Source organism: Oncorhynchus keta, unplaced genomic scaffold, assembly GCF_023373465.1.
Source record: "Oncorhynchus keta strain PuntledgeMale-10-30-2019 unplaced genomic scaffold, Oket_V2 Un_contig_5107_pilon_pilon, whole genome shotgun sequence".
Taxonomy (NCBI): Eukaryota; Metazoa; Chordata; class Actinopteri; order Salmoniformes; family Salmonidae; genus Oncorhynchus; species Oncorhynchus keta.
The window spans coordinates 23,087-47,500 of record NW_026288120.1 but is presented as its reverse complement, the minus strand read 5'-3'; the positions used below and the strand labels follow the sequence as shown (position 1 = coordinate 47,500).

The 24,414-nt window shown below is 44.5% G+C and overlaps 2 protein-coding genes across 2 annotated transcripts in view; one reads left to right on the top strand and one right to left on the bottom strand.

Moving 5' to 3' along the window:
- Positions 1–16,898, bottom strand: part of LOC118379323 (coiled-coil domain-containing protein 81-like) — a 28,098-nt gene extending 11,200 nt beyond the window's left edge. Inside the window, exons 1-6 of the mRNA XM_052509900.1 lie at positions 16,850–16,898; positions 14,501–14,653; positions 11,787–12,046; positions 11,194–11,359; positions 10,376–10,493; positions 4,319–4,430 (exon numbers count right to left, since the gene is read on the bottom strand). Coding sequence (XP_052365860.1) covers positions 4,319–4,430; positions 10,376–10,493; positions 11,194–11,359; positions 11,787–12,046; positions 14,501–14,653; positions 16,850–16,898 — 858 coding nt within the window. The remainder of the gene's footprint in view (positions 1–4,318; positions 4,431–10,375; positions 10,494–11,193; positions 11,360–11,786; positions 12,047–14,500; positions 14,654–16,849) is intronic.
- Positions 16,899–17,413: 515 nt separating this feature from the next.
- Positions 17,414–22,500, top strand: LOC127906146 (uncharacterized protein C17orf98 homolog). The gene is made up of 3 exons (XM_052509899.1): positions 17,414–18,114; positions 22,029–22,339; positions 22,466–22,500. Exons 1-3 carry the CDS (start codon positions 18,107–18,109, stop codon positions 22,498–22,500), a joined length of 354 nt encoding a protein of 117 aa, XP_052365859.1. The 5' UTR covers positions 17,414–18,106.
- Positions 22,501–24,414: the final 1,914 nt, after the last annotated feature.

The following is a 24,414-nucleotide window of genomic DNA, read 5'->3' as shown; positions in this document are numbered from 1 at the left end:
ATGCACAGGTAACACAACTCCTATAGGGAAGGATAGGTGATGTTATATACACAGGTAACACAACTCCTATAGGGAAGGATAGGTGATGTTATATATACAGGTAACACAACTCCTATAGGGAAGGAAAGGAGATGTTATATACACAGGTAACACAACTCCTATAGGGAAGGAGAGGTGATGTTATATACACAGGTAACACAACTCCTATAGGGAAGGAGAGGTGATGTTATATACACAGGTAACACAACTCCTACAGGGAAGGATAGGTGATGTTATATATACAGGTAACACAACTCCTATAGGGAAGGAAAGGTGATGTTATATGCACAGGTAACAACTCCTATAGGGAAGGATAGGTGATGTTATATACACAGGTAACACAACTCCTATAGGGAAGGATAGGTGATGTTATATATACAGGTAACACAACTCCTATAGGGAAGGATAGGTGATGTTATATACACAGGTAACACAACTCCTATAGGGAAGGAAAGGTGATGTTATATACACAGGTAACAACTATAGGGAAGGATAGGTGATGTTATATATACAGGTAACACAACTCCTACAGGGAAGGAAAGGTGATGTTATATACACAGGTAACACAACTCCAATAGGGAAGGAAAGGTGATGTTATATACACAGGTAACACAACTCCTATAGGGAAGGAAAGGTGATGTTATATATACAGGTAACACAACTCCAATAGGGAAGGAAAGGTGATGTTATATATATACAGGTAACACAACTCCTATAGGGAAGGAAAGGTGATGTTATATATACAGGTAACACAACTCCTATAGGGAAGGAAAGGTGATGTTATATGCACAGGTAACACAACTCCTATAGGGAAGGAAAGGTGATGTTATATACACAGGTAACAACTCCTATAGGGAAGGATAGGTGATGTTATATACACAGGTAACACAACTCCTATAGGGAAGGATAGGTGATGTTATATATACAGGTAACACAACTCCTACAGGGAAGGAAAGGTGATGTTATATACACAGGTAACACAACTCCTATAGGGAAGGAAAGGTGATGTTATATACACAGGTAACACAACTCCTATAGGGAAGGAAAGGTGATGTTATATACACAGGTAACACAACTCCTATAGGGAAGGAAAGGTGATGTTATATACACAGGTAACACAACTCCTAAGGAAAGGTAGGGAAGGAAAGGTGATGTTATATGCACAGGTAACACAACTCCTATAGGGAAGGAAAGGTGATGTTATATATACAGGTAACACAACTCCTATAGGGAAGGAAAGGTGATGTTATATACACAGGTAACACAACTCCTATAGGGAAGGAAAGGTGATGTTATATACACAGGTAACACAACTCCTATAGGGAAGGATAGGTGATGTTATATATACAGGTAACACAACTCCTATAGGGAAGGAAAGGTGATGTTATATACACAGGTAACACAACTCCTATAGGGAAGGATAGGTGATGTTATATATATATATATATACACAGGTAACACAACTCCTATAGGGAAGGAAAGGTGATGTTATATACACAGGTAACACAACTCCTATAGGGAAGGATAGGTGATGTTATATACACAGGTAACACAACTCCTATAGGGAAGGAAAGGTGATGTTATATACACAGGTAACACAACTCCTATAGGGAAGGAGAGGTGATGTTATATACACAGGTAACACAACTCCTATAGGGAAGGAAAGGTGATGTTATATACACAGGTAACACAACTCCTATAGGGAAGGAAAGGTGATGTTATATATACAGGTAACACAACTCCTATAGGGAAGGAAAGGTGATGTTATATATACAGGTAACACAACTCCTATAGGGAAGGAAAGGTGATGTTATATACACAGGTAACACAACTCCTATAGGGAAGGAAAGGTGATGTTATATGCACAGGTAACACAACTCCTATAGGGAAGGAAAGGTGATGTTATATACACAGGTAACACAACTCCTATAGGGAAGGAAAGGTGATGTTATATACACAGGTAACACAACTCCTATAGGGAAGGAAAGGTGATGTTATATACACAGGTAACACAACTCCTATAGGGAAGGAAAGGTGATGTTATATACACAGGTAACACAACTCCTATAGGGAAGGAAAGGTGATGTTATATGCACAGGTAACACAACTCCTATAGGGAAGGAAAGGTGATGTTATATGCACAGGTAACACAACTCCTATAGGGAAGGAAAGGTGATGTTATATACACAGGTAACACAACTCCTATAGGGAAGGATAGGTGATGTTAGGTGATGTTATATACACAGGTAACACAACTCCTATAGGGAAGGAAAGGTGATGTTATATACACAGGTAACACAACTCCTATAGGGAAGGAAAGGTGATGTTATATGCACAGGTAACACAACTCCTATAGGGAAGGATAGGTGATGTTATATACACAGGTAACACAACTCCTATAGGGAAGGATAGGTGATGTTATATACACAGGTAACACAACTCCTATAGGGAAGGATAGGTGATGTTATATATATATATGCACAGGTAACACAACTCCTATAGGGAAGGAAAGGTGATGTTATATATATATATACACAGGTAACACAACTCCTATAGGGAAGGATAGGTGATGTTATATACACAGGTAACACAACTCCTATAGGGAAGGAAAGGTGATGTTATATACACAGGTAACACAACTCCTATAGGGAAGGAAAGGTGATGTTATATATACAGGTAACACAACTCCTATAGGGAAGGATAGGTGATGTTATATGCACAGGTAACACAACTCCTATAGGGAAGGATAGGTGATGTTATATACACAGGTAACACAACTCCTATAGGGAAGGAAAGGTGATGTTATATACACAGGTAACACAACTCCTATAGGGAAGGAAAGGTGATGTTATATATACAGGTAACACAACTCCTATAGGGAAGGAAAGGTGATGTTATATGCACAGGTAACACAACTCCTATAGGGAAGGAAAGGTGATGTTATATGCACAGGTAACACAACTCCTATAGGGAAGGAAAGGTGATGTTATATATACAGGTAACACAACTCCTATAGGGAAGGATAGGTGATGTTATATGCACAGGTAACACAACTCCTATAGGGAAGGAAAGGTGATGTTATATATACAGGTAACACAACTCCTATAGGGAAGGATAGGTGATGTTATATGCACAGGTAACACAACTCCTATAGGGAAGGAAAGGTGATGTTATATATACAGGTAACACAACTCCTATAGGGAAGGAAAGGTGATGTTATATACACAGGTAACACAACTCCTATAGGGAAGGAAAGGTGATGTTATATACACAGGTAACACAACTCCTATAGGGAAGGAAAGGTGATGTTATATACACAGGGAAGGAAAGGTAATATGCACAACTCCTATAGGGAAGGAAAGGTGATGTTATATGCACAGGTAACACAACTCCTATAGGGAAGGAAAGGTGATGTTATATACACAGGTAACACAACTCCTATAGGGAAGGATAGGTGATGTTATATACACAGGTAACACAACTCCTATAGGGAAGGAAAGGTGATGTTATATACACAGGTAACACAACTCCTATAGGGAAGGAAAGGTGATGTTATATATACAGGTAACACAACTCCTATAGGGAAGGAAAGGTGATGTTATATACACAGGTAACACAACTCCTATAGGGAAGGATAGGTGATGTTATATACACAGGTAACACAACTCCTATAGGGAAGGATAGGTGATGTTATATACACAGGTAACACAACTCCTATAGGGAAGGATAGGTGATGTTATATATATATATGCACAGGTAACACAACTCCTATAGGGAAGGAAAGGTGATGTTATATATACAGGTAACACAACTCCTATAGGGAAGGATAGGTGATGTTATATGCACAGGTAACACAACTCCTATAGGGAAGGATAGGTGATGTTATATGCACAGGTAACACAACTCCTATAGGGAAGGATAGGTGATGTTATATACACAGGTAACACAACTCCTATAGGGAAGGAAAGGTGATGTTATATATACAGGTAACACAACTCCTATAGGGAAGGATAGGTGATGTTATATGCACAGGTAACACAACTCCTATAGGGAAGGAAAGGTGATGTTATATATACAGGTAACACAACTCCTATAGGGAAGGATAGGTGATGTTATATACACAGGTAACACAACTCCTACAGGGAAGAATAGGTGATGTTATATACACAGGTAACACAACTCCTATAGGGAAACACACAGTTATTGATTGATTGATTGATACCCTTCATACACACCCACAAAAGCAGAGTGTCCGGCACACACACACACACACACACACCTGTCCAGCCCTGTTGTGGTTGACACAGGGCATGTCCAGGTGAGAGTCCCCCCTCTTCACCTTCCCCTCCTTCAGAGCAGCGCCCTCCAGTGGTAGGATAGACACTGTGGACCTACAGGACAGCAGGTTGGAAACAGATAGCAGTCCTAGATTATCTTTCAGCTCAGGTGCTATTCAACCACAGTCCTAGGTTATCTTTCAGCTCAGGGGCTATTCAACCACAGTCCTGGGTTATCTTTCAGCTCAGGTGCTATTCAACCACAGTCCTGGGTTATCTTTCAGCTCAGGGGCTATTCAACCACAGTCCGGGGTTATCTTTCAGCTCAGGGGCTATTCAACCACAGTCCTAGGTTATCTTTCAGCTCAGGGGCTATTCAACCACAGTCCTAGGTTATCTTTCAGCTCAGGGGCTATTCAACCACAGTCCTAGGTTATCTTTCAGCTCAGGGGCTATTCAACCACAGTCCTAGGTTATCTTTCAGCTCAGGGGCTATTCAACCACAGTCCTAGGTTATCTTTCAGCTCAGGTGCTATTCAACCAAAGTCCTGGGTTATCTTTCAGCTCAGGGGCTATAACTGCCTTAATTTTGCTGGACCCCAGGAAGAGTAGTGGGGATCCATAATAAATGCAAATACAATCGCAGTCCTGGGTTATCTTTCAGATCAAGGGGCTATTCAACCACAGTCCTGGGAGACCAAAATACATCTGGTTATGTACCCCAAATGGCACCCTATTCCCATAGTGCACTTCGTTTGACCAAACGAACACACACCACATCACAAATACACACACACACCACCGCGTCACTTTCTCCTGCACAGCCGGAGCCAAGTGATAATTGAAGGCTTCCAATAGGGTTTCATTTAGGACGCGGCCAGTGTCTGTATGGACGGAGGAACGTCCAGAGGGGTCTAGTTTCAGAGTCCAGGGCCACGGGACCGCTGTGGGGGGTACAGGGCAGGCTAAACCTCAGGGCACACTGTCTGAATGATCAGGTGGTGACAGGTGAGGAACTGTCCCACACAGGGAGAGCTGCATCATTCATGAAGCCACTACCCCAGGACAGGACAGTAACACAAGTACCCTCTCCTAAACTCCCACAGATTGCCCAAGGGTGTGTTCCAATATTATAATAAAAACTTGTTCACTACTTCTCATAAATCTAAAAGCATTGAATTGGAGGCATGGGGCTACTGGGAGTTCCCACCATATTTCTTATACCAGTCGTTTCCTTTCAAATCAGTGAAGGGAAGTGAACAAGTACACACTTTGGGAGGAAGGAGAGATAATTGGGACATAGCCTAGGTATTGGGTCTTCAGGTCTTAGCCACTGAATATAACTTATTACTGGGTCAGAGAGCTAACGCAAGTCTACAGGTCTTAGTTAAGGCTACTCACTGAATATAACTTATTACTGGGTCAGAGAGCTAACGCAAGTCTACAGGTCTTAGTTAAGGCTACTCACTGAATATAACTTATTACTGGGTCAGAGAGCTAACGCAAGTCTACAGGTCTTAGTTAAGGCTACTCACTGAATATAACTTATTACTGGGTCAGAGAGCTAACGCAAGTCTTCAGGTCTTAGTTAAGGCTACTCACTGAATATAACTTATTACTGGGTCAGAGAGCTAACGCAAGTCTACAGGTCTTAGTTAAGGCTACTCACTGAATATAACTTATTACTGGGTCAGAGAGCTAACGCAAGTCTACAGGTCTTAGTTAAGGCTACTCACTGAATATAACTTATTACTGGGTCAGAGAGCTAACGCAAGTCTACAGGTCTTAGTTAAGGCTACTCACTGAATATAACTTATTACTGGGTCAGAGAGCTAACGCAAGTCTACAGGTCTTAGTTAAGGCTACTCACTGAATATAACTTATTACTGGGTCAGAGAGCTAACACAAGTCTACAGGTCTTAGTTAAGGCTACTCACTGAATATAACTTATTACTGGGTCAGAGAGCTAACACAAGTCTACAGGTCTTAGTTAAGGCTACTCACTGAATATAACTTATTACTGGGTCAGAGAGCTAACACAAGTCTACAGGTCTTAGTTAAGGCTACTCACTGAATATAATTTATTTGGGTAAAAACATATCACAGGTCTTAGATGGCTACACTGAATATAACTTATTCTAGAGGATAGCTCTTAGTTAAGTGATCACTAAAAACACTGGTTTCAGAACTGGTTTTCTTAGTTAAATTATAACATTACTGGCTGTAGGATGGGAGCTAACGTCTTGTCTTACAGGTCTTAGTTAGAGGCTACTCACTTATGAATATAATTATTACTGGGTTAGAGGCTAACCAACTTCAGGTTTTAAGTTACTGAATATAATTTATTACTGGGTCAGAGAGCTAACAGGGTTTAGTTAAGGCTACTCACTGAATATAACTTATTACTGGGTCAGGGCTAACACAAGTCTTCTGTTAGTGTCCTGATTAACAGGGGTTAGAGGAGAGTCTACAGGTCTTAGGGTCTTGTGAATATAACTTATGGATTAACAGGGTTTAGAGGAGAGACCAACCTGGGTCTTGTGTTACAATCCTGGATTAACAGGGTTATAGGACTAGATGACCAACCAGGGTCTTGTGTTAAAGTCCTGGTTAACAGGTTTAAAGGAGAGACCAGGATGGGAGGGTCTTGTGTTACAGTCCTGGATTAACAGGTTTAGAGGAGAGACCAACCAGGGTCTTGTGTTACAGTCCTGGATTAACAGGTTTAGAGGAGAGACCAACCAGGGTCTTGTGTTACAGTCCTGGATTAACAGGTTTTGAGGAGAGACCAACCAGGGTCTTGTGTTACAGTCCTGGATTAACAGGGTTAGAGGAGAGACCAACCAGGGTCTTGTGTTACAGTCCTGGATTAACAGGGTTAGAGGAGAGACCAACCAGGGTCTTGTGTTACAGTCCTGGATTAACAGGGTTAGAGGAGAGACCAACCAGGGTCTTGTGTTACTGTCCTGGATTAACAGGGTTAGAGGAGAGACCAACCAGGGTCTTGTGTTACAGTCCTGGATTAACAGGTTTAGAGGAGAGACCAACCAGGGTCTTGTGTTACAGTCCTGGATTAACAGGGTTAGAGGAGAGACCAACCAGGGTCTTGTGTTACAGTCCTGGATTAACAGGGTTAGAGGAGAGACCAACCAGGGTCTTGTGTTACAGTCCTGGATTAACAGGGTTAGAGGAGAGACCAACCAGGGTCTTGTGTTACAGTCCTGGATTAACAGGGTTAGAGGAGAGACCAACCAGGGTCTTGTGTTACAGTCCTGGATTAACAGGGTTAGAGGAGAGACCAACCAGGGTCTTGTGTTACAGTCCTGGATTAACAGGGTTAGAGGAGAGACCAACCAGGGTCTTGTGTTACAGTCCTGGATTAACAGGGTTAGAGGAGAGACCAACCAGGGTCTTGTGTTACAGTCCTGGATTAACAGGGTTAGAGGAGAGACCAACCAGGGTCTTGTGTTACAGTCCTGGATTAACAGGGTTAGAGGAGAGACCAACCAGGGTCTTGTGTTACAGTCCTGGATTAACAGGGTTAGAGGAGAGACCAACCAGGGTCTTGTGTTACAGTATTGGATTAACAGGTTTAGAGGAGAGACCAACCATGGTCTTGTGTTACAGTCATGGATTAACAGGGTTAGAGGAGAGACCAACCAGGGTATTGTGTTAATGTCCTGGATTAACAAGGTTAGAGGAGAGACCAACCAGGGTCTTGTGTTACTGTCCTGGATTAACAGGTTTAAAGGAGAGACCAACCAGGGTATTGTGTTACAGTCCTGGATTAACAGGTTTTGAGGAGAGACCAACCAGGGTCTTGTGTTACAGTCCTGGATTAACAGGGTTAGAGGAGAGACCAACCAGGGTCTTGTGTTACAGTCCTGGATTAACAGGTTTAAAGGAGAGACCAAGCCAGGGTCTTGTGTTACTGTCCTGGATTAACAGGGTTAGAGGAGAGACCAACCAGGGTTTTATGTTACTGTCCTGGGGTTAACAGGTTTAAAGGAGAGACCAACCAGGGTCTTGTGTTACAGTCCTGGATTAACAGGATTAGAGGGTTAGCAGAGACCAAATAGCCATGGTCTTGTGTTACAGTCCTGGATTAACAGGGTTAGAGGGGTTAGAGACCAACCAGGGTCTTGTGTTACAGTCCTGGATTAACAGGGTTAGAGGAGAGACCAACCAGGCTCTTGTGTTACAGTATTGGATTAACAGGTTTAGAGGAGAGACCAGCCAGGGTCTTGTGTTACAGTCCTGGGGTTAACAGGGTTAGAGGAGAGGCCAACCAGGGTCTTGTGTTACAGTATTGGATTAACAGGTTTAGAGGAGAGACCAACCAGGGTCTTGTGTTACAGTATTGGTTAACAGGTTTTGAGGAGAGACCAACCAGGGTGTTGTGTTACAGTCCTCGATTAACAGGTTTAGAGGAGAGACCAACCAGGTTCTTGTGTTACAGTCCTGGATTAACAGGGTTAGAGGAGAGACCAACCAGGGTCTTGTGTTACAGTCCTGGATTAACAGGTTTTGAGGAGAGACCAACCAGGGTCTTGTGTTACAGTCCTGGATTAACAGGTTTAAAGGAGAGACCAACCAGGGTCTTGTGTTACTGTCCTGGATTAACAGGGTTAGAGGAGAGACCAACCAGGGTTTTATGTTACTGTCCTGGATTAACAGGTTTAAAGGAGAGACCAACCAGGGTCTTTTGTTACAGTCCTGGATTAACAGGGTTAGAGGAGAGACCAACCAGGGTATTTTGGTACAGTCCTGAATTAACAGGGTTAGAGGAGAGACCAACCAGGGTATTTTGTTACAGTCCTGAATTAACAGGGTTAGAGGAGAGACCAAATAGCAGGGTATTTTGTTACAGTCCTGAATTAACAGGGTTAGAGGAGAGACCAGCCAGGGTCTTGTGTTACAGTCCTGGATTAACAGGGTTAGAGAGGTTTTGTGTCTCTGTCCTGGATTAACAGGTTTAAAGGTGAGACCAACCAGGGTCAAGCTTCACTCACTATCCTGTGGCAGTGTGTGGCAATTATTATTAATTTTTTAACCTTCATTTAACTCGGCAAGTCAGTTAACAACAAATTCTTATTTTCAATGGCGGCCTAGGAACAGTGGGTTAACTGCCTGTTCAGGGGCAGAACGACAGATTTGTACCTGAGTCAGCTCGGGGTTTGAACTTGCAACCTTCCGGTTACTAGTGTTACACTCTAACCACTAGCTACCCTGCTACCCTGCCAATGTCACAAATGGCACCCTATTCCTTATGCAGTGACTACCTTTGATCAAAGCCCTGGGGTGAAGTAGTGCACTACCTTTGATCAAAGCCCTATGAAGTAGTGGGGTACTAACATATGGAATATGGTGCCATGTGGGATGCAGCCTGGTCAGTAGGAGATGAGGTTAACAGTGTTAGCCGACAATAGCTGGGGTTAGCAGTGTTAGCCGACAATAGCTGGGGTTAGCAGTGTTAGCCGACAATAGCTGGGGTTAACAGTGTTAGCCGACAATAGCTGGGGTTAGCAGTGTTAGCCGACAATAGCTGGGGTTAGCAGTGTTAGCCGACAATAGCTGGGGTTAGCAGTGTTAGCCGACAATAGCTGGGGTTAGCAGTGAGGCCGACAACAGCTGGGGTTAACAGTGTTAGCCGACAACAGCTGGGGTTAGCAGTGAGGCCGACAACAGCTGGGGTTAGCAGTGAGGCCGACAACAAGCTGGGGTTAGCAGTGAGGCCGACAACAGCTGGGGTTAGCAGTGAGGCCGACAACAGCTGGGGTGTTATCCGCAGTGAGGCCGACAACAGCTGGGGTTAACAGTGAGGCCGACAATAGCTGGGGTTATCAGTGAGGCCGACAATAGCTGGGGTTAACAGTGTTAGCCGACAACAGCTGGGGTTAGCAGTGAGGCCGACAACAGCTGGGGTTAGCAGTGAGGCCGACAATAGCTGGGGTTAGCAGTGAGGCCGACAACAGCTGGGGTTAGCAGTGAGGCCGACAATAGCTGGGGTTAGCAGTGAGGCCGACAACAGCTGGGGTTAGCAGTGAGGCCCACAGTACCTGTCAGTGTTGGTCTCCGCTGGAGGTCTGGGCTCCAGGTCATCAGTGAGACTGATCCCGTTGACCTTGGCTGGGTGCAGGGTGTGTCTGGATCTGGACTGCGGAGTCACCAGGGATTCTGGGTAAACATGGTAACATAACTACAGTTGAGAAAGACTCGGCAGATGAAGAGACATACATGTTCTGGGATACGCCCAAGTCTACATAATGTTATATTAGCTTACCTTTCTCTCCAACACTGGGTTATCAAGGTTAAGTGAGCCCAACACATGTCACTCACCAGAGACTTTACACCCATTAAAACCCTCAATCTGATCGAGATATTCACTGAGTTAATCCAAATCAATTGAATATGGTCATCATTTGAATATAGTCATCAATTGAATATAGTCATCAATTGAGTATGGTCATCAATTGAATATGGTCATCAGTTGAATATGGTCATCAGTTGAATATGGTCATCAGTTGAATATGGTCATCAGTTGAATATAGTCATCAATTGAATATGGTCATCAGTTGAATATGGTCATCAGTTGAATATAGTCATCAGTTGAATATAGTCATCAATTGAGTATGGTCATCAATTGAATATGGTCATCAGTTGAATATGGTCATCAGTTGAATATAGTCATCAATTGAGTATGGTCATCAGTTGAGTATGGTCATCAGTTGAGTATGGTCATCAGTTGAATATAGTCATCAGTTGAATATAGTCATCAATTGAGTATGGTCATCAGTTGAGTATGGTCATCAGTTGAATATGGCCATAAAAACCCTTGTTTTTAGAGGACTAGATTACAGCACTGTCTCTCCCTCACCTCTATTCTTCTCCTTCCTGTCTGAGTCTGTCTGGACCTGGGCCAGGGCCTCCTCTCCCCAGTCCTTCCCCCCCTGTTCGGAAGAGATCCTGGGGAGGATGATGGTGTTGCTGGTCCTCGTTATGCTGGATCTCTCAAACAGGACAGAGTTGCTGGTGCCAGGTCTCTGGGATAGAGAGTGGAGTAGGGGGATTGTCATCAACACAAATACAAACGCACTTGTACAATCATACACACCTGCTCACTGTCTGTCTGTCTGTCTGTCTGTCTGTCTGTCTGTCTGTCTGTCTGTCTGTCTGTCTGTCTGTCTGTCTGTCTGTCTGTCTGTCTGTCTGTCTGTCTGTCTGTCTGTCTGTCTGTCTGTCTGTCTGTCTGTCTCTGTCTGTCTGACAGACACACACACACACACTACCCCCATCCCCCCCACACACACACACATACATACTGTACACACACACACACACTACCCCCATCCCCCACACACACATACTGTACACACACACACACCCTACCCAACCCATCCCCCACACCCTACCCAACCCATCCACACACACACACACTAACACATGACATATCTAATCCGCCCTACTGACATTGGAGAGCGCCAAGAGCAGCTTCCCGCTGCCGTCCAAGGCGGTGACAAAGTCGTGGTAGAACTTCATCTTGACTTTGCTCTGGCAGAACAACAGCTCTCCGATGGCGTGGAAGGTGAAGAGGACTGAGCGTCCGGCGGCCACGGCTCTCAGCAACACCAGCAGAGTCTCTCTCACACAGCCCTCCACCACGTGACGCTCAAACGGGCTCTCCACAGACAGGGCTGTGAAGTTGAGCTGGACCAGTGGCACGTCCCCTGCTGTGAGGACAGATGGATAGCACACATTCCTAGTGTTAGTGTACTGGTCTCCTGTGATGACAGATGGATAGCACACATTTCTAGTGTTAGTGTACTGGTCTCCTGTGATGACAGATGGATAGCACACATTCCTAGTGTTAGTGTACTGGTCTCCTGTGAGACAGATGGATAGCACACATTCCTAGTGTTAGTGTACTGGTCTCCTGTGATGACAGATGGATAGCACACATTCCTAGTGTTAGTGTACTGGTCTCCTGTGATGACAGATGGATAGCACACATTCCTAGTGTTAGTGTACTGGTCTCCTGTGATGACAGATGGATAGCACACATTCCTAGTGTTAGTGTACTGGTCTCCTGTGAGGACAGATGGATAGCACACATTCCTAGTGTTAGTGTACTGGTCTCCTGTGAGGACAGATGGATAGCACACATTCCTAGTGTTAGTGTACTGGTCTCCTGTGAGGACAGATGGATAGCACACATTTCTAGTGTTAGTGTACTGGTCTCCTGTGAGGACAGATGGATAGCACACATTCCTAGTGTTAGTGTACTGGTCTCCTGTGAGGACAGATGGATAGCACACATTCCTAGTGTTAGTGTACTGGTCTCCTGTGAGGACAGATGGATAGCACACATTCCTACTGTTAGTGTACTGGTCTCCTGTGAGGACAGATGGATAGCACACATTCCTAGTGTTAGTGTACTGGTCTCCTGTGATGATTAACCAGCTTGTCTGAGACCTGAAGACTTAGTTATCCAGGTTAAAGCTATAGGCTTTAGCTCAGCAGTCGTGTATAGACAGACAACCTGGGTTGGATAAGATTCAGCCACACCAATATGGCTCTCTCTATCCCACTCCCAACATGCTCTCCACAGACAGAGATGGCTCTCTCTATCCCACTCCCAACATGCTCTCCACAGACAGAGATGGCTCTCTCTATCCCACTCCCAACATGCTCTCCACAGACAGACATATCAACACACCAAGATGGCTCTCTCTATCCCTTCCAACATGCTCTCCACAGACAGAGATGGCTCTCTCTATCCCTACCAACATGCTCTCCACAGACAGAGATGGCTCTCTCTATCCCACTCCCAACATGCTCTCCACAGACAGAGATGGCTCTCTCTATCCCACTCCCAACATGCTCTCCACAGACAGACATATTAACACACCAAGATGGCTCTCTCTATCGCACTCCCAACATGCTCTCCACAGACAGACATATTAACACACCAAGATGGCTCTCTCTATCGCACTCCCAACATGCTCTCCACAGACAGACATATCAACACACCAAGATGGCTCTCTCTATCCCACTCCCAACATGCTCTCCACAGACAGACAGAGATGGCTCTCTCTATCCCACCCCCAACATGCTCTCCACAGACAGAGATGGCTCTCTCTATCCCACTCCCAACATGCTCTCCACAGACAGACATATGAACACACCAAGATGGCTCTCTCTATCCCTTCCAACATGCTCTCCACAGACAGAGATGGCTCTCTCTATCCCACTCCCAACATGCTCTCCACAGACAGACATATGAACACACCAAGATGGCTCTCTCTATCCCTTCCAACATGCTCTCCACAGACAGAGATGGCTCTCTCTATCCCACTCCCAACATGCTCTCCACAGACAGAGATGGCTCTCTCTATCCCACTCCCAACATGCTCTCCACAGACAGAGATGGCTCTCTCTATCCCACTCCCAACATGCTCTCCACAGACAGAGATGGCTCTCTCTATCCCACTCCCAACATGCTCTCCACAGACAGGGCTGGGCCAGTGGCACATCCCCTGCAGTGACGACGGACGGACAGACGGGTGGCACAGACACACGCATAGAAATACAACGACATAGAACGGACATGTCATCGTGTTGCTCCTGCTAAAAAGCAACACTTGGATTTAGACACACAGCTGTCCACTGGGTTCTCATTCATTCTCTTTCAGTGTAACATAGTGTTTCTATGGGACACATTGCTGGTATCAGTGTAACATAATGGAAGAGGGTTGATTAATCATCTTTCCTGGCACCTGAAGAATTGTACTAGTTCCCCAAGCTACTGCCCAGGCTTTAGCTCAGCGGGCTATCAGCACAATTTTGTATAGCGTACAGACACACAACTCAGGCTTGATATAAAATAATAATAATATATGCCATTTAGCTGACGCTTTTATCCAAAGCGACTTACAGTCATGTGTGCATACATTCTACGTATGGGTGGTCCGGGAATCGAACCCACTACCCTGGCGTTACAAGCGCCATGCTCTGCGATCGTTCACATAAACGCGCCAGCGTTGACAGAAGATGTCTGGTATCAGTGTGTGTGTGTGTGTGTGTGTGTGTGTGTGTGTGTGTGTGTGTGTGTGTGTGTGTGTGTGTGTGTGTGTGTGTGTGTGTGTGTGTGTGTGTGTGTGTGTGTGTGTTCTTGGCCCACTCACCTGCAGACAGCGGTTTGACCTGCTTGAGGCCGTGTGACTGGGACAGCTTCTCAGAGAGCAGGAAGATGGGGCGCTGGATCAAAACAAACTTGTTGCCTACGTCCAGCTTCTGCTGAGAGAAGGTGAAGGATCCCAGGCCTGCAATGTAGACCCCTGGACAGACAGACAGACAGACAGACAGACAGACAGACAGACAGACAGACAGACAGACAGAACAGACGTTGTCAACCAGTTCTCCTAGACCTGATGATGAATATAGCTGAAAGACATCATGACTATTTATGCCTCTACTATTTATGATATGTCATATTTACTTCCCTAATGTCTCCTAACTTTCCTCAGAGCTAAAAGATTTCTTAATCTCACTGAAAATTGGGCAATAAAATTGTTGTCAGCTTCAAATCTATGTTACATGCAAAATAGTAAAATAAAAGTAGTAAAATTTCATTATGTGGGGGTGATGTTTCTTTTGCGTTATTTGTAACTTATTTTGTACATAATGTTTCTGAAACCGTATCTTACAGCAATAAAGAGCTTCTGGATATCAGGACAGCGATCACTCACCTCAGATTAGACACAGAGCTTCTGGATGTCAGGACAGCGATCACTCACCTCAGATTAGACACAGAGCTTCTGGATATCAGGACAGCGATCACTCACCTCGGATTAGACAAAGATCTTCTGGATATCAGGATAGCGATCACTCACCTCGGATTAGACAAAGAGCTTCTGGATATCAGGACAGCGATCACTCACCTTAGATTAGACACAGAGCTTCTGGATGTCAGGACAGCGATCACTCACCTCAGATTAGACAAAGAGGTTCTGGATGTCAGGACAGCGATCACTCACCTCAGATTAGACAAAGAGGTTCTGGATGTCAGGACAGCGATCACTCACCTCAGATTAGACACAGAGCTTCTGGATATCAGGACAGCGATCACTCACCTCAGATTAGACAAAGAGCTTCTGGATATCAGGACAGCGATCACTCACCTTAGATTAGACAAAGAGCTTCTGGATATCAGGACAGCGATCACTCACCTCAGATTAGACAAAGAGGTTCTGGATGTCAGGACAGCGATCGCTCACCTCAGATTAGACAAAGAGCTTCTGGATGTCAGGACAGCGATCACTCACCTTAGATTAGACAAAGAGCTTCTGGATATCAGGACAGCGATCACTCACCTCAGATTAGACAAAGAGGTTCTGGATGTCAGGACAGCGATCGCTCACCTCAGATTAGACAAAGAGCTTCTGGATATCAGGACAGCGATCGCTCACCTCAGATTAGACAAAGAGCTTCTGGATATCAGGACAGCGATCACTCACCTCAGATTAGACACGGAGCTTCTGGATATCAGGACAGCGATCACTCACCTCAGATTAGACACAGAGCTTCTGGATATCAGGACAGCGATCACTCACCTCAGATTAGACACAGAGCTTCTGGATGTCAGGACAGCGATCACTCACCTCAGATTAGACAAAGAGTTTCTGGATGTCAGGACAGCAATCACTCACCTCAGATTAGACAAAGAGGTTCTGGATGTCAGGACAGCGATCACTCAACTCAGATTAGACAAAGAGCTTCTGGATGTCAGGACAGCGATCACTCACCTCAGATTAGACAAAGAGCTTCTGGATGTCAGGACAGCGATCACTCACCTCAGATTAGACAAAGAGCTTCTGGATGTCAGGACAGCGATCACTCACCTCAGATTAGACAAAGAGCTTCTGGATGTCAGGACAGCGATCACTCACCTCAGATTAGACAAAGAGCTTCTGGATGTCAGGACAGCGATCACTCACCTCAGATTATACAAAGTTTTTTCTTCAACAAGCAAGAAGCACAAGACATTCTCCAAACACCCGACAGTGCCATCATCCCCGTTATTTGCAAGAGGAGGCGACACAGGTACAGAGGACAAAGAACCGGATGCCTGATCCCTACCTGTAGCCCATCTGATCCCTACCTGTAGCCTACCTGATCCCTACCTGTAGCCTACCTGTAGCCTACCTGCCTCTGGAATAAACAACCATGCATTTCCATCTTTCACTCTATCGGTCTTGCTTGTCCATCTTCCTCAGTTAAAATTAGATCTTTTTACAGATCTATCTTGCTGGCAAAACGTAATTAAACATGACTAAGTTATTTAGCTATAGTGTGGAATATAATAATAGATAATAACCACACAGATAATCCACCTGCGAAGGTAACATAACACCAGGGAAGTGTTGCAATCCATATTCTCTGAGCCACATCGTTTGTTGATACAATGCTTCAATATTCACAGAATGTTTCCCTTCCATGGAGATGAAAGGAAACGCACAAATGAACTGGCGCACACATGAGGATCATCTCTGACTGAAGCACGCGAGACAATGACACTGTCATGGTACACTGTGGTCTTCCGTTCGACAAGGGTGGCTTCATACAGCCAATAGCAGGGGAGTCTGCAACCTTTTTCATGTGGAGTGACAATTTACAATTCATCCTACCATTTCTATCTGCGGTCCAGTTATGATTTCCATATATGCATTGTAGGATACCTAACTGTGCCCAAAACATTTCTAGCTGGCCACAAACTAAATACACTCTGGAGCAGGTTTTCATCAAGGTTCTTTCTGTACTTGTGTAGCCGATGTGAAATGGCTAGCTAGTTAGCGGTGGTGCGCGCTAGTGGCATTTCAATCGGTGAAGTCACTTGTTCTGAGACCTTGAAGTAGTGGTTCCCCTTGCTCTGCAAGGGCCGTCCGCAGCTTTTGTGGAGCGATGGGTAACGATGCTTCGAGGGTGACTGTTGACGTGTGCAGAGCGTCCCTGGTTTGCGCCCAGGTCGGGCGAGGGACGGACGTAAAGTCTATACTGCTACACTTGCTCCTTTCATCTTTCCCTCGATCCTGACCAGTTTCACAGTCCCTGCCGCTGAAAAACATACCCACAGCATGATGCTGCCACCACCATGCTTCACTGCAGGGATGGTGCCAGGCATCCTCCAGACGTGACGCTTGGCATTCAGGCCAAAGAGCTTCTCATGGTCTGAGTATTCCTTTAGATGTCTTTTGGCAAACTCCAAGCGAGCTGTCATGTGCCTTTTACTGAGGAGTGGCTTTCATCTGGCCACTCTACCATAAAGGCCAGATTGGTGGAGTGCTGCAGAGATGGTTGTCCTTCTGGAAGTTTCTCCCATCTCCACAGAGGAACTCTGGAGCTCTGTCAGAGTGACCATCGGGTTCTTGGTCACCTCCCTGACCAAGGCCCTTCTCCCCCGATTGCTCAGTTTGGCCAGGCAACCAGTGATCTTGGGGACCTTCAATGCTGCAGAAATGTTTTGGTACACTTCCCCAGATCTGTGCATCAACACAATCCGGTCTCGGAGCTCTATGGACAATTCCTTCAACCTCATGGCTTGGTTTTTGCTCTGACATGCACTATCATCTGTGGGACCTTATATAGACAGGTGTGTGCCTTTCCAAATCATGTCTAATCAATGTGATTTACCACAGGTGGACTCCAATCAAGTTGTAGAAACATTTCGAGGAGGATCAATCGAAACGAGATGCACCTGAGCTCAATTTCGAGTCTCATAGTAAAGGGTCTGAATGCTTATGTAAGTAAGGTATTTCTGTTTTTTATTTGTATTAATGTGTGGGAAAAATCAACATTTAAAAATGTGTCATTCTTTAGACGAGTTTGTTTGTCTTCATGCGTCCTTGTCGATTGTAGGCCTAAGTAAGTATGATGTAGGCTATGCCTTTTATTTTTTATTTTTTACCTTTATTTAACTAGGCAAGTCAGTTAAGAACAAATTCTTATTTTCAATGACGGCCTAGGAACAGTGGGTTAACTGCCTGTTCAGGGGCAGAACGACAGATTTGTACCTTGTCAGCTCGGGGATTTGAACTTGCAACCTTTCGGTTACTAGTCCAACGCTCTAACCACTAGGCTACGCTGCCGCCCCAATGCATGTGTAGGATTTATCTGGCATCATTTGCATTCGCAGTCAGCTGTTTTATGCTCTGGTTACTCAAGCAATCAAAAGTCCTTTTTACATCAGCAGATGTCACAAAGTGCTCATACAGAAACCCAGCCTCAAAGCCCAAACAGCAAGCAATGCAGATGTAGAAGCACGGTGGCTAGGAAAAACTCTCTGGAAAGGCAGGAACATAGGAAGAAAACTAGAGAGGAACCAGGCTCTGAAGGGTGGCCAGTCCTCTTCTGGCTGTACTGGGTAGAGAGGAACCAGGCCCTGAAGGGTGGCCAGTCCTCTTCTGGCTGTACTGGGTAGAGAGGAACCAGGCTCTGAAGGGTGGCCAGTCCTCTTCTGGCTGTACTGGGTAGAGAGGAACCAGGCTCTGAAGGGTGGCCAGTCCTCTTCTGGCTGTACTGGGTAGAGAGGAACCAGGCTCTGAAGGGTGGCCAGTCCTCTTCTGGCTGTACTGGGTAGAGAGGAACCAGGCCCTGAAGGGTGGCCAGTCCTCTTCTGGCTGTACTGGGTAGAGAGGAACCAGGCCCTGAAGGGTGGCCAGTCCTCTTCTGGCTGTACTGGGTAGAGAGGAACCAGGCTCTGAGGGGTGGCCAGTCCTCTTCTGGCTGTACTGGGTAGAGATGAACCAGGCTCTGAGAGGTGGCCAGTCCTCTTCTGGCTGTACTATGTAGAGAGGAACCAAGCTCTGAAGGGTGGCCAGTCCTCTTCTGGCTGTACTGGGTAGAGATGAACCAGGCTCTGAGAGGTGGCCAGTTCTCTTCTGGCTGTACTATGTAGAGAGGAACCAGGCTCTGAAGGGTGGCCAGTCCTCTTCTGGCTGTACTGGGTAGAGATGAACCAGGCTCTGAGAGGTGGCCAGTCCTCTTCTGGCTGTACTGGGTAGAGATGAACCAGGCTCTGAGAGGTGGCCAGTCCTCTTCTGGCTGTACTATGTAGAGAGGAACCAGGCTCTGAAGGGTGGCCAGTCCTCTTCTGGCTGTACTGGGTAGAGATGAACCAGGCTCTGAGAGGTGGCCAGTCCTCTTCTGGCTGTACTGGGTAGAGATGAACCAGGCTCTGAGGGGTGGCCAGTTCTCTTCTGGCTGTACTGGGTAGAGATGAACCAGGCTCTGAGAGGTGGCCAGTCCTCTTCTGGCTGTACTATGTAGAGAGGAACCAGGCTCTGAGGGGTGGCCAGTCCTCTTCTGGCTGTACTGGGTAGAGAGGAACCAGGCTCTGAGAGGTGGCCAGTCCTCTTCTGGCTGTGCCGGATGGAGGTTATAAGAGTACATGGCCATTAAGGCCAGATCGTTTCACACTGACGCCAGCATTTGATGTCGGGCCTTGTTGTGACTTGATAGCATGTATTATGCATCTATTTCATGTTCACTGTATGTACTGTTCCACAAGTAAATGAGTCAATTTATGACGAGGTTGAATAGTGGTTGACATTGTAGCCAGTGTTGTAAAGTACTTAAGTAAAAATACTTTAAAATACAACTTAAGTCGTTTTTTGGGGGTAGCTGTACTTTACTTTTCTATTTATATTTTTGACAACTTTTACTTTTAGTCCACTGCATTCTCAAAGAAAATAATGTACTTTTTACTCCATACATTTTCCCTCGACACCCAAAAGTACTCGTTACATTTCGAATGCTCACCAGGACAGAAAAATTGTTTTTTTTTACAATTCACACAGTTATCAACAGAACATCCCTGGTCATCCCTACTGCCTCTGATCTGGCGGACTCACTAAACACAAATGCTTCGTTTGTAAATTAAATCTGAGTTTTGGAGTTTGCCCGTCTGTCCGTGAAAAAAAAAAAGATAATGGTGGCATCTGGTTTGCTTACTATAAGGAATGGATAATGATTTATGCTTTTACTTTTGAACCTTACGTTTATTTTTGCAATTACATTTACTTTTGATAATTAAGTATATTTAAGAGCAAATACCGAGTCATTTTCTATTAAGGTATCTTTACTTTTACTCAAGTATGACAATTGGATACTTTTTCCACTACTGATTGTAGCCTACACGTGGTGATAATTAATGCCTGATTCATTTTGCTCTTCATCAAATAGCATTTTAGAGTTTTAAAATGGTGTAGAAATTGAATAAATGAACTTCAACCTCCTAAAAACCTCCTCCTTTGCTATACCCTCGGTTCAGCTAAACTGACTGACCACTGACTATGGCAATATCGACTTTCTAAAGTGCTCTGACCTTTTGCAAGGTCATCTGTCGCTCCACGAAAGATGACACGTTCGACCAAATGCTGTCAACGTCTGAAATAAAGCAGAACATTTTCAGAACAATTGTCAGAAAATAAAAATTGCTCATATAGCTAAATGCTTTAAAAAAATGACATGCACACCTTGATTCTAAATTGTGCAAAGTTTGCAAACAAATGTGTATAGCCTAGGTGTTTTTACGATGCGGCAAGGTGGGATAGATCTTTTCTGCTGTACAATATAATAGGCTAGAAAGTGTGTCCTGTCCTGACCGTTTTCTGAGAGCTGAGAGAGGGTTGGAAAGGACTTCCTCTCCGCCTCCGACACCACGGACAGCAAGTCGGCCATCATGACAATTAAAGCAAAATCTCTTTAAAAATAAATACAAGAAACCCAGAGTTGTTTCAGTTCAATCCACGGACTTCCAGATTCGGCTCAATTCACCGATTTCCAGATTCTCCCCGCCTTCCAGATTCTCCCCGCCGATAGCCCATTGCAGTGCGTCTCCTCGGGTGATAAATCTCGATGCGAAATGCACCCGGGCGCGCAACTCCAACACTGACCTTGTTGCTACGAGCGACGTCACAATAGCCACTTGCACCCCCGCAGCGACAGGCGCTGGGGCCAAAGTTTAGAAACTCAGTTTATTTTAACTTTAGCATGTCTTCTAAAAGCAAATAGGCCTGTATAATCACTTTAAGGATCCCTTCCGAGTTGAATCCAGATAGCTCATGTCATGACAATTGTCACTGTATTTCTGAGACCGATTTAATAAAAAATGGTAGATGAGCAATTGTGCATTGGCATCCCTCTTGTGAAGCAATTTTCCCAGCTATATCTGCTGAAACGTAATAAAGACTTAAATGTGCGTCATTCAGCAGGCTTTTGAAGTAAAGTGTAAACGAGCACATTGGCAGGTGCACAACTGACCGGGGAGTGAGTGTTGATTTTACGTGCTTTTGCTGTGATTGTTCATGTGAGTGTTTTTGGCTATTCATGTCCCTCCGTACATTTTTGGAATTTGGGTCATAAGTATAATAACACACACTGCTGTGTAATGTGTAACTCTGTGCTGTTTTATGTGTCGAATTGCTTTGCTTTATCTTGGTCAGGTCACAGTTGCAAATGAGAACTTGTTCTCAACTAGCCTACCTGGTTAAATAAAGGTGAAATAAAAAAATTAAAAATGAAAACTGCACAGGCCCGAATTTGACCCGCTTTTACAATTATTTAATTTTAGTAGCCAAGTCTAATTTTAAAATGATCTGTGCCTAATTTCTATATATTGAATGTGGACTTATTTGATATATTTTGTCATTTCAGAGTGGCATTGCCTAAAATGAATCACTCTGGGCCTGAGAAGCGCGAGCAGAAGTTCGTGCTCGACTGCATCGCTGTCAGTTCGGTTGCGCTCGGGTATGAACACATGCGCCCCCGGCTCTGGTCGGTGCTCCCCGGGTACGACGCACACAATGACCCCCACGCTGCGCGCTACACGACCACCCCATCGGTGCAGAGGGTCCCGCAGAAGACCACCCCGTCGGTGCGGAGGGTCCCGCAGAAGACCGAGAACAAGGAACTGAAGAGCGCCGCTGCCCAAAAGTCCCGAGACCTGAGGAACACTTCCGGAGCAGGTAGGCTGTTCTATTATATTCTAGGATATTCTATTCTATTATATAGCCTGTTCTATTCTATTATTCTATTATTTATTTATTTATTTATTTGCATTAAACGGGATTGACATCAAATTAGGTCCACAGAATCAGATAAATACGTTTACATTTACATTGTATAATTTGGTCATTTAGCTGACTCTTATCCACAGCTACTGTTTTACAGGTGGTGGCTTTTCTGGCCACCAGGTGGAAATAATCAAGGCATGCCATTGCTTTGACCTATCGAATGAAGGATGGGGGAGATAGGCCTATAGGCTATGTGAAGTGACAAACAGTTTGGATGAGACTGAAGAATAGGCTACAGTTATATTCTGAAGAAACTATTCTATACCCTGCTGACATCCTCTTCTATTCTATTCAATAAATCAAACTACTTTTATTTAGCAGTAGGTCTACATGGGATTCATCATCTATACAGGTTTTACATCAGTAGGTCTACATGGGATTCATCATCTATACAGGTTTTACATCAGTAGGTCTACATGGGATTCATCATCTATACAGGTTTTACATCAGTAGGTCTACATGGGATTCATCATCTATACAGGTTTTACATCAGTAGGTCTACATGGGATTCATCATCTATACAGGTTTTACATCAGTAGGTCTACATGGGATTCATGGTCCTTCTGTAGCTCAGTTGGTAGAGCATGGCGCTTGTAACGGGTTCGATTCCCGGGACCACCCATACGTAGAATGTATGCACACATGACTGTAAGTCGCTTTGGATAAAAGCGTCTGCTAAATGGCATATATTATTATTATTATTATTATTATTATTATCATCTATACATCAGTAGGTCTACATGGGATTCATCATCTATACAGGTTTTACATCAGTAGGTCTACATGGGATTCATCATCTATACAGGTTTTACATCAGTAGGTCTACATGGGATTCATCATCTATACAGGTTTTACATCAGTAGGTCTACATGGGATTCATCATCTATACAGGTTTTACATCAGTAGGTCTACATGGGATTCATCATCTATACAGGTTTTACATCAGTAGGTCTACATGGGATTCATCATCTATACAGGTTTTACATCAGTAGGTCTACATGGGATTCATCATCTATACAGGTTTTACATCATCATCATCATTGCTCAGAGTCACTGGTATCTTGTCTCTGTACCGGACAGGTCACTCCCGAGAGCAGGTGAGCAACCACAGTGGTCTCATGTCGGACATCAAGCCGCTGATAGGCTACAACGGGCGGTTTGGGTTTCGGCGCAACACGCGAACTACAGTCATGTGTGCATACATTCTACGTATGGGTGGTCCCAGGGTCTGATTCAGTTTGGCTTCCGTTTGACAAATACAAATATTCTTGCTTTTATCCACAACAATCTCATCATGTAGCCTACCTGCCGAGCCAGCCCGAGCTGTTGGCTAGAGCGCACGGGCCAAGACCAGAGTATGCACATACTGAATGCTATTTAACTCCAGTGTTTGTGACAAAACTACATGTTGAGTTGAAAATGGGATGGAAACACATTGAACTTTAGATTTTTATTAGATACATAAAAAGATTTTCATCCACAAGTCATGTTGGTGGAAACACCAGTGGTGGGGTAATTTTCATTCACTATCTCTAGTTTAAAAAGTATGGATTTTTATGGGGATTTTCTTTATTACGCTAATTAAAGGTGACTCGATCCACGATAGGATGTTATGCCATAACAAATACACGTTTTCAGCTGCAGACTATGATGATAATGTCCAAAACTGCACTGAAGTCTAACAAAACATGATGATCGATGCTTGACTGCTGTTTGACAAATAACAATACTCTGTCTTAATCATAACTATCTCATGTAGACTCACTAGCCTGCCTGCACCGCCTACCCGCACTTTATCTGCAAACTGTTGACTAGAGCGCTTGTGCCAAGAACGGAGTAGGCACATGTGCTATTTTATGCAAGTTTTGGCGAAACTGTTGGTAGGGTTGAAAATGCGATGCAAACACATTGAACTCTAGATTTTATTCGGTACCTGCACATTTGAAGGAAAAACAACATTTTGTGTG